Source organism: Lemur catta, chromosome 2 (assembly GCF_020740605.2).
Source record: "Lemur catta isolate mLemCat1 chromosome 2, mLemCat1.pri, whole genome shotgun sequence".
Lineage (NCBI taxonomy): Eukaryota > Metazoa > Chordata > Mammalia > Primates > Lemuridae > Lemur > Lemur catta.
This window is the reverse complement of record NC_059129.1, coordinates 9,725,602-9,736,197: the sequence shown is the minus strand read 5'-3', so window position 1 is coordinate 9,736,197 and position 10,596 is coordinate 9,725,602. Positions and strand designations below refer to the sequence as shown.

Sequence of the window (10,596 nt, the reverse complement as noted above, 5' to 3'; positions counted from 1 at the left end):
CAACAGAGCAAGACTCTGTCTCAAAAAAAAAAAAAAAAAAAAAAAACCAGAAAAAACAAAAAAGCAGCCTTGTGGGCCACTTATTTGCTTACATTTGTGTCTTCATACAGAAAACGAAGGAGGCACCCTGGCACAGGCTGGCACAGGAACATGATAAATGGAGAATCTAAGACAGACTAAGAGAGAATAAGGATGTGTTTATGTTGCATTTCTACACGATATGGTGCTAGCACCTTATGATGTAAGAGAGCTGGGAAAAGAGGAAGTCTAAAAAGACTCTGTAACTAGCCATTTAGGCTTAGAGACCTCTGATTTTATTAACAGGAGGTTGAATATGTGCAAAAACAGAATTCTAAGAGCTCCTTCAACTTACCATCACATTTTGCAAATAGATAATTCATTTTATGTCTTAAAAATACTGGTTTTGAACAATCAAGTTACAGTACACATTACATATATTCAAGTGATTAGAAGACTAGTCAGCCAGTTTTGGAGGTGGCTGTCTTAAATTAGTAGGAGGAACGCCCCATGAATTTTCCTCACAGGCAGACAGGTGGAAGAAGTACGGAGTTGAAGACCGTGGTGGAGAGAACTGCTCAGGAATAGCAAAGAGATGGTCCTTCTCTGTATTCCAGAGGGCACCGTGTAGACAGAGGGTTAAGAATATGGTTGCGTGTTTTCTCAGTTTGTGTAGGAAACACAAATCTCTGCTTGTCTCAAAAGTGGCTTCCTGTAAACACTGTAGAAACTTTATCTGATCCGACACACCTCATTTAAAAACTGAATACACTAGGCCTGGCACGGACAGTGCAGGGAGGGAAGACAGCAGGCATGGGAAAGTTAACATGAGGCCTAACCACGAAGTTCAGAAAGGAATCCCAGCTTCTGGTCCACTGACCTTGGAAACAGAACACACAATCATTAAAAGCATTGTAAGAGGATGAAATATTGAGCTAATAATTAATAATGACCTATCATGGCTGGCAGAAAGCAGGTGAAAAGCACAGTCCTGGGGTAAGAAAACAGCCACCATTGTTCATTTTTTCATTTTTCCTTTAGATACGACTTCTGCGTAAGAGGTGTGAATGAAGTCATAAAGCTGCTTAGCATTTGCAGGATTCCCCAGAATACTTGTGAGCTTGTCTTGTGACACGGTTGCTAATTCTGCAATGTTCTTAACGTGGTTCATCAAGGAACGACAGTTTTTGGCATTTACCCCTGGCATTTTTAACAAGAAGTCTTGGGGACCAGGATTATACTTGTCTGACTCAGGGAGGGTTTCAGAATCTGCTGTGATGGCCAATGCTGTCGCTGCATCAGGCTGTGGCTTATTTTGTTTCAGCTCCTCAAACAACTCCGCGGTGGCATGAGGGGAGGGGCACCAGAGAATCCGGAGTTTGGGGAAGTGAAGTGTGAGAAGAGTGAGTTTGGAACTAACGTCGTTGCTGGAGATCTCCTGAAATAAGGCCCCGCGGGGAGTGAGAGAGAAAGGCTTGCTAGGGTCGAACTCGATCAGAAGCACGGGTCGCTTGTAATAGCGGGACATGGAGATGCACTGGTTGTAGAGCCGGCCGTTATTTAAAGAGCCGATCAAGTCACTGATACTCTTGCGCTCCACGCACATGTCTGGAGTCAGGATGTAATCCCCAACCTCTAAAGTCACTGGTTCAATGTCAATGCCCCGACGATGGATCAGAGACGGGAGCTCACTTCGAAATTCACGCATATCCACAACTATGCTTTGCTGTGTACCATTCTGTTCCTGGCCACCTATAGAGAATGGGTAGCATTTTAAGTAATGTTACAGGAGAAGAACTCTCAAAGAGGGAATGTGACAATTAAAGTTTAAAATCTATTGTTTCTGTTGTTAATTCTGATGGATGGTTATGTAATACTATATGGTATTATTCCACATTCTTTTACATTTTCAAAAAGATTTCTAGAAAAAGTAGAGGCAATTTCCCTCAAACTAAATGAAGTTAATAGGAACATTAGAGTCAATTGGCAGTTCCTTCCTTATAATGATTCATAGATACAAACACATTTGCTATGGTCTCCCCTCTGTAGTTCCCTATATAGTCCCTTATTGTCACACTGACCACATTTCGCTGGTCACTGTATTCCCAATTCCTAGGACAAAGCCCGATAATAGATGCTTAAAATAGCAGACACTGTAGATACTTAAAAATGCTCACTGAGTAGACCGCCCAGGGAGCTGATGAGCTTATATCAGTGAGTCCGGAGGTGGGAAAAGGGAGTGAAATCAGCTGCTGCCACGGGAAAATGAGACTGTGGGGAGTGGGACAATGGTTACTTCTGGATGACAGTGTACGTAGAATTCAGCAGGTCCTGGTGGCATGCCACAGTTTGGACACTACACAGCAATAAAGAGTACCAAATTCCTGGGATCTGGAGAGGTACCAAGAAGTAACAAACGAAGTACAAACACTCTTTGTAGAAAGAGAGTGGGAATGTGCATAGCCCAAACAACTCCTACCTACGTATACACCCAAGGGGAGAGGCGGAGGAAGGAAGGAAGGAGAAACTTCCTTCAGCTCCTCTGTGAGTTAAACTGTCTTCTTTGGGTCCTTTGATTAAGAACCTATTTACCATTTACTAAAGTTTCTTTGCAAAAGTACATTCTGAGTCTCAACCAACCAAATTTAAATGCAATGGTGGAACATAACGCATTCTAAGCTGGGGTGGCTAGCACTCAGCCCCACGTATTCTGCAGACGATGTGGTGCCTCTGTGCTGGGGAGGACACGTGGTCAGTAAATGGCAGTGCCGAGGTCAGAGCACAGGGACACACATCCTCTCCCTCGCCTGATCTCCATTTTTAAGAGTTTGTTGAGAAAAACCGAGCCTCCGCAGAGTAGCTCTGGAATTCACAGCCTCTGCCACAGGCAACAAGGGTGTCTGGCAAAGGGCAGGACTCACCAGCTTTCCGAGTGTCCGTGGGAACACTGGCAGACGCTGCTCCTCTCGCTAGGTCTAGGTTTGTCTCATCTCTGCCTTCTCTTTCTTCAGGGACCACCATGCTAGCCTTTTCCCTGGGGGTAGAAAACATTTTGAACATTTTTGGAACTAATTTCAAAATTTTAGATTTTAAATTTAATGTAAATTATAATGCAAAGATTTGTAAATTATAATGTTGAAAATGATCTACCTGACCATAGTGGTTAAAAAGAGAATACAAGAAATGTATCAGAGGTCAACATGCAAAGACAAGTGATAGGGAAAGGCAGTAGAGAGAATTTCTTGTTTGGGTACTACTTCTTGATCCTCCAGAGTAAAAAAAGCTGTCGTTTATTTTTTATTTTATATTCAAAAACTTGAGACATGAAATAAGCATGTAAAAAATGCCACAGAGAGATTACTGAGACTATTTGTAAGGTTAAAGTGCTATTGAGCACTAAAAAATAATTTAAATCATTTATATTCAAATATCTTAAGGGCAGCCATGAATAGGGATGGTTAAAAATCAGTGATTAAGAAAATGAAAACACATATATGATAGGACTTCAAAAAACTCCAGGCAGGAGGCCCTACTAAACACCCTTAATTTTAACAGAAAATCAAGGTTGATACAAGAAATCAAATTTCCATCAGAGATTAAAACAAAAAATCAGCAGCGTGCCTTAGGAGCAGCATTCACTACTCCCTCATGCATTTATTTAAAAACATTTATGGAGTGCTCCTGTGTGGTGTTCTAGGTGCTTTGGATATAATTGTGATCACACAGTAATTCCTGTCTTCCAGGTAGCTCATATCTTGCTCCTTGTAGATCTAGAGGACCGTACAATCATAACTAAGATTATGCATAAACTAAGTTTGCAATTCAGAGCTACAGCATGATGAGAGAGCCTCAATGATCACAGAAAGGGTAAGCCAGGTTTGCTGCAGGCTTATTTTTCAAAACTGGTAAAGTATGTTATAATTAATTCCATGAAACTGCAAGGACTGTATGTCCAATCTGCGTCAGGTATGACAGAAAAGACGGGTAAGCTGGGTCTCTCTCCTCCTGGGGCTTACAACTGAGTTGAGGAAACAAAGCAACCACGAAAACACTTGCAGAACTGAGGAACTGTAGTAAGAGTCTAGGATGAAGTGAAACAGAAGACAAACCGTAGGTATTAACTAATTTCAACAGGCGTGAAAACAACAAAGATTTTCTGATAAAGGAAATGAAATCAGATGAACCAATTCTTAAACCACTCTGGATAAATGATACCTTAGAGCAGGATACCATTAAAAGATTCCACTAAAGAACAGAAATCATAATTTTAAATTCTATACTATTTGAGACAATCTACAAATGCAAAGTTATTATCAGTACAACCCTTTATAAATAGATCACAGGGGCCACGCAATGCTTCCAGTTTCACTTTCCTTTGTCAAGTGCTACCTGCTGGAAACCCCCTGCAGTGGCAGTGGCAGTGGCTCTGGCCGCCACTCATTACTGTTCCATTTTACATCCACTGCACTCCGCTGAGGACAGAGGGCAAACCATTCAAAAAAATCATTGCTCTTAAATGTCTTTAACATTTGAGATTATTAAATTCATTGTTGTCCCCCGCCATTCCTCCTTATTGTACTACATAGAACTACATTTTATAAACTACATATCACATATGGGGCCATCCCAATTTCCTGACTACTCTGTAATGTGAGGCTATAGAGCGTAGCGGGTTAGAGAGCAGTCTCTGCTTCCCTATCGTGCGGATCAGAAACCACTTACTGGCTTGTGGCCTTAGGCAAGTCATTTCATCGCTCTGTGCCTCACTTTCTTCATCTATAAAATGAGGGTAATAGTAAAACCCACCTCAAAAGAGTGTTATGAGGATGACATCATAGTGCCTTGTGCATAGTAAGTGCTATATAAATATTAGCTGTTATGACTGTACTTGTCTTATAATGTGGTAACCTCATCCTCTTATTATCCATGATTATACTAATAAACTGAAGATTTGCTTTCAAATGATTCCACAATTGTTTCAAGTAATATTATTATAGAAAACAGCCAGTTTATCACTAAATGTTATAACATATCTATAAATTGAATCTGAGAAAAAATATACTTCAGAGATGAAATCTGGACTGTGACGTCTTCCTTACTAGTAACTAATTTAATGGAAATGTGCCATAGTTGTAAATATTCAGTCTCTTGCTTTCAACATTTAGCACAATTATCTGAGTTACTCTATGTTCCATGTGAAAGGTACAAAACAATAACTAAAAATTCAGATTCCTATTCCCACTTAATCTAAAGTACTGAGGTTTCCTATGTTTGCTTTAATATCTTCAATGGTATTTGCATGACATGATGATGCAGGAAGGAGATGCCGAACTAGAAGTCTCTTCCAATGGGCATTTATTCAAGCCCTCACACTAATCTATTTTGTGATCATATTTTCTAACTGTAAAATTTCAAATAATCTTATCCCTTCCTTTGAAAAGGAGTGACTCCTCTCAAAACTATGTATACTGAGGATGTTATTACTGATTTTTGTACCCAGGGAGCATTTTATTATAAATACTTAAAAGTGTAATCTTTTTTGCTCTTCATTTGTCATCTGTAATCTACTGATCTTTAATCCAGCTGAACAATCCTTTCACTGCCAGTTTGCCTGATTCATTCCTTTCCGGTTATATTAAATAGTACCACTGCTTTTCTTCTTACAACATCACCCATGGAGGTCTTGGCAAAAGCATGTTATATTATTCTCACATCAAATTTTTCTCTAAGTACAGGCGCAGTACAAATGTTCTTCCAGCAATGCACCTCAAATATGTTTTCGCTTTTTAAAACAAACACCTCTCAAATTCCCCAAGTTTTCTGGGAACATAAATATTTTAAGATTCTAAATAGTGTAACCATCTGATTGCTGTGTAAAATGGGAAGATCTTATTTATAATAAGTAGACAGTCACCATTGAGAGAGTTTAGAAAAAATTATACCAGATCATAGATAAAATGACATTAAAACCTGGTGTTGAAATTATTGTTATCAATTGAAACATGTTCCAGGTGGAGGGAGATTTCCAGTCTATGCAGGGCTTTTATCCACATCTTGTCACTGAGCTCTTTGATGGTTGAAGGCACTTGTATAAATCAGGAATGGGAAATGATGTAATGGGTACAATGTACACTATTCAGGTGATGGTTACACTAAAAGCCCGGACTTTACCAGTACAGAATATATCTATGTAACAAAACTGCACTTGTACCCCTTACATTTATACAAAAAAAAATCAGGAATGGCCTGAGGTCCCTAATCCCTTACTACTATCTACTAAAAGTACCCTTTTCTAGATTAGATCCCCAGATGTACTGGAGAAGAGACAGGTACATGAAGAAAGTAGGAACTATAAAACCCACCCACTCAGGTGACGTCCTCCTCACATTCTGTCAGGCTCCTTTGGCTGTAACATTGTGCAGGGAAGGATTAACTCAGCAGGCCTGGGCTGCTCACACTCTGCACATTTCTAAGAAAGGTCTGTTTTCTTAGAACTGGCCATTGGCCAGCTCCTGGAAGATAAGGTCTGAATCCTTGGAATATTCTGCCCGATAAGAGAGTTTTTGTATGCCTGAGGCCTTGGGCCACAGGTACCAGTGTGATCAGGCAGTTTATGCTAACAACATGATTTATGGTGAGTGCCTGTTTTTGCTTTGGAGGGCAGGAGTCTGAGTGGCTGAAGTCAGTCCTGTGGGTTACTCTGTGTCTATGTGACTGAGCCCTAATACAAACTTGGGATATCACTGTTGACAACACTTTGCATGTGTTGTCACACATTATTGCTGGGAGAATTAAGCTCATCAGTGTGACTCTACTGGGAGAGGACATCTGGAAGCTTATGTCTGGTTTTTCCTGGACTTCGCCCCATGTGCCTTTTCCCTTTGCTGATTTTAATCTGTATCGTTTTGCTGTATGAAACTGTACATGAATATAACAGTTTTTCTGGCTCACGTGAGTCCTTCTAGTGAATCATCGAGCCTGAGGATGGTCTTGGGGACCCCGACATAATCACCAATAACCTGATCTGAATATTTTAGCTCTCTGTGCTCATTTGTAACTTGGTGACAACTTTAATCAGAGAAAACTCAGGCAAAGGATGTTTTAAAAAGAGTGAAAGAATGATCAGGAGGTATTGGCTTACACATCTGGTATCACCAATTCTTTGATTCTATTTCCTAAATATCTCTCAAATCTGTCCTCTTCCCTTTATTAGCCTAATCTTGGCTACCACCTTCTCTTATCAGACAATGGCAACAGCCTTCTCATTAGCTCCCATGCTCACTCATTCCTCCGTTTGATGCCAGAGAGAGCCTTTAAAATTTAAATATACTTGTCACTTTCTTTTGTTTTCCTTTTTTTTTTTTTTGGAGACACAGTCTCGCTCTGTCATCCAGGCTAGAGTGCTGTGGCATCAGCTGAGCTCACAGCAACCTCAAACTCCTAGGCTTAAAAAATTCTGCTGCCTCAGTCTCCTGAGCAGCTGGGGCTACATGCTCGCACCACCACTCCTGGCTAGTTTTTTCTATTTTTAGTAGAGATGGGGTCTCACTCTTGCTCAGGCTGGTCTTAAACTCCTGGGCTCAAGTGATCCTCCTGCCTTGGCCTCCCAGAGTGCTAGGATTGCAGGTATTTAAGTCACTTTCCTATTTAGAACACTTCAATGCTATATTATTGCCCTTAAAGTCTTAAATCCTTAAGAGGCCTCCCGTGCCTCTGAGCCTCTATACACACCTTTGTTCAACATAACCCCCTTTTCCACGCAATCCTCCTAGGAACTCCCACAGGTTTTTCATGCATCAGCTTAAATATCACTTCCTCAGGGAAGCTCCTGATCTCCTTCTGGTCTGGGTTAGGGCTTTGACACACTCTCTTATTACACCCTTTTCTTGTTCCTTTGCAGCCAGCAGTGCTTGGTACACTTCTATTTATTACAATATTTATAATCATTTCATGCCTGTCTTTTCCACTAGAGGATAAGCTCCAGAAGGGCAGAGACTTTTTCTGCACCACTGTAACCTCAGCACTTTAATATTCACACAGGGCCTGGCATGTACCAGATGCTTAATACATATCTGTTTACTGTTTGAGCCTTGGGGAGTAAAGGTCTAGAAGTCAGAGAGTAAGACAGGCAAGTGCTAAAAGCTTGGAAGCCTGTGTAACACCTGGTCTGTTATGACACTATTTCTGAAATAAACCTTCCAAGAATATGTATACACATACATGATATAAGCAATCCCATAGAGCACATTGGCAGAAAATGTATTTTCACAGGCTGAGAGGACTGAGCAATAATTGTATGACTAGTAGCTGCAAGAATCCATGGCCACAGCATGTCACAGTTCTAGAGGATTTGAAGGGAAGGGAAGGGGACAGTCCATGTACCATGCTGACCCCACCTTAGGGACTCCATGGCACTGATTCAATAAACACCTGGTTCCAGGAATGCCTGTCCTGGATTAACTGGGCTATGTCTATATTTTACACATATACTGAGGACCCACAGCCAGCACTGTAGGATGGCTGTCCATTTTGAAATCCAGCCTAGGGCCCTGGCAGGCTGACTACTGCTAAAAATAAGTTTTGCCCTACACTGCCAACATCTGAGGCCTGGAGGTGGGTCTGGCTCAGCTGCACTCTGTCCAGGCCATGGTCTCCTCTGGTCTAGCCTTTCTCTGGCTCAGCTCAATGATGCTGCATCCAGCCCTCGCCCTGGCTTCTGAGACCCTCGAGAGATCATCTGGCCCATCTTCCCACACCAAGCGGCAGTCTCCTTGACAACATCCCTAGTGGGCGGTTATCAGATTTCTTGAATGCTTTCAGGGGTAAGAGGTAGCCATCTAGTTTGTGAATATCTCATAAACATTTTCCTTATGTTAAACTGAAAAACATTTTCTATTTGGATTTGGAACATTACCAGATACCCATTCTCAAAAACATACCCATGTTTACGTTCAGACAAACAACACATCTTCTAAAAAATATTTTCCCAGAGTGATCCTACTGACGGTGATTGGAACTAGCTGGGTCGTAAATGGTAAAGCAGTACCACCCAACCCCAGACAATGGGAGTCTCACAAGGAGAAAAAAAATCATTTAGAGGAGGGCAGAATCTTGTGCATAGGGCAGGGAAGAGGGAGGTTACGAATCTATTTCTTAGAAAAGTAGTGTTTTAGTCATATTTCTTTATAAACAGAAAAGCAGTTCTCTTTGTCCCATTTCTAATATTCTGTTAAACCACTGATAAGCAACTGGAGATGGCAGAAGAGGGGGAGAGAAAAAGGAACCATGTGCTGAAACATACGTCGGGGACAGATCAGACAGCATGTCTATCTTGCTGAGAACCCCTCTTACCTCTCCCCCTTCCCAACCTCCTAGAGGGCTGTTAGATATCCCCCATCCAGAGACTCCTCTGGACCTTGAAAGACCTTCCATGTAGTTGTGACCTTCACACTGATCTCCTGTGTATTACCTTATGAGTTTTTCAAAAGCTTCCTTTTCTTTCCGCAAAGCAGTGAGATAGCGTTGTTCCTCAGTGGAACCTCCATAGATGAGAAAGTAAACCCTGCAAGTAAAGACAGAACTCTTTTAGATTGCAAAATCGTAATTTTTAATCCCTGAAGGGAACAGCAGAACATTTGAAATCAGCAACCTAGGTTGGTCAAATAATAAATATTTGATTGAGAATGAAATGTTCCATTCATCACTCATTAACTAAAATTAAGCTGCCTAAACCCCACCTGTTAAAGGTTTCATTACCACATTTTTTTTTTCTTTTGGTAAAAGGAGGAACAGAGTTTAGGTAAACAATGAAATACAACCAGAGGGATAGAAATATTCTTTCCTCATAACTATAAACAAATCAAAAAACACAAAATCTTAAGAGGCTTCTCTTTTTTCAATTTTTTCTTTGCACCTCTGCCAAATAATCGTTTAAAAAGTTGGATAGTAGCTATCAAAACCAGCTTATGAAAGTTCATGTTAGTGAAAAATAAACAAATGAAATCTATACGACCTTATCTTCACAAGTAATTTCTCAGTTCTTTATTTGTGTCTTAACAGGACAGAGTCATCACACATTCTATACAAACACACTGGCATAGAAGACATATGGAATATATCAAGCATCTCAAAGAATAATCTGATATATTTTCTCTTAGAAAAGGTCTGCTTTTCTATCTCGTTTGCTGCTAAGAGAGCTGGATTAAGCACTTCCTCTATCCCTTTTCTTCACCTTCTATCACAAGTATTTTCCTTCTTGAGCTTCGGTTTTTCTTTTAGCCTTTATCTTCCTAGATTATATTTTTTTCCAGTGTAGACGGGGAAAAGATGACTAGGTAATGAGTCAAGAGACCTCAGTTCTCCCATGGATGTGCCATGTGGCTGAGACCAAGTCATTCCCCATTTCTGGGCCTCAGTTTCCCATTGATGGAGTGAGCAGGTTAAACTTCCAGGTCCCTTCCGATTCTGACATTTTGTTTCTAAATACCACACGATTTTGTTCTCAGGCAAGAAGCAAGCTTGGCACACACAGCTATCTACAAAGTTGATCAATAGTGAAGTATGAAAAGTTACCAGCCT

General features: G+C 40.7%; 1 protein-coding gene across 1 annotated transcript in view; it reads right to left on the bottom strand.

The window, feature by feature from the left end:
* Positions 1-281: 281 nt before the first annotated feature.
* The window catches only part of ERCC4 (ERCC excision repair 4, endonuclease catalytic subunit), a 28,551-nt gene continuing 18,236 nt past the window's right edge, over positions 282-10,596 (bottom strand). The window contains exons 9-11 of the mRNA XM_045542631.1: positions 9,488-9,580; positions 2,940-3,052; positions 282-1,770 (exon numbers count right to left, since the gene is read on the bottom strand). Coding sequence (XP_045398587.1) covers positions 1,037-1,770; positions 2,940-3,052; positions 9,488-9,580 — 940 coding nt within the window. The 3' untranslated portion in view covers positions 282-1,036. The remainder of the gene's footprint in view (positions 1,771-2,939; positions 3,053-9,487; positions 9,581-10,596) is intronic.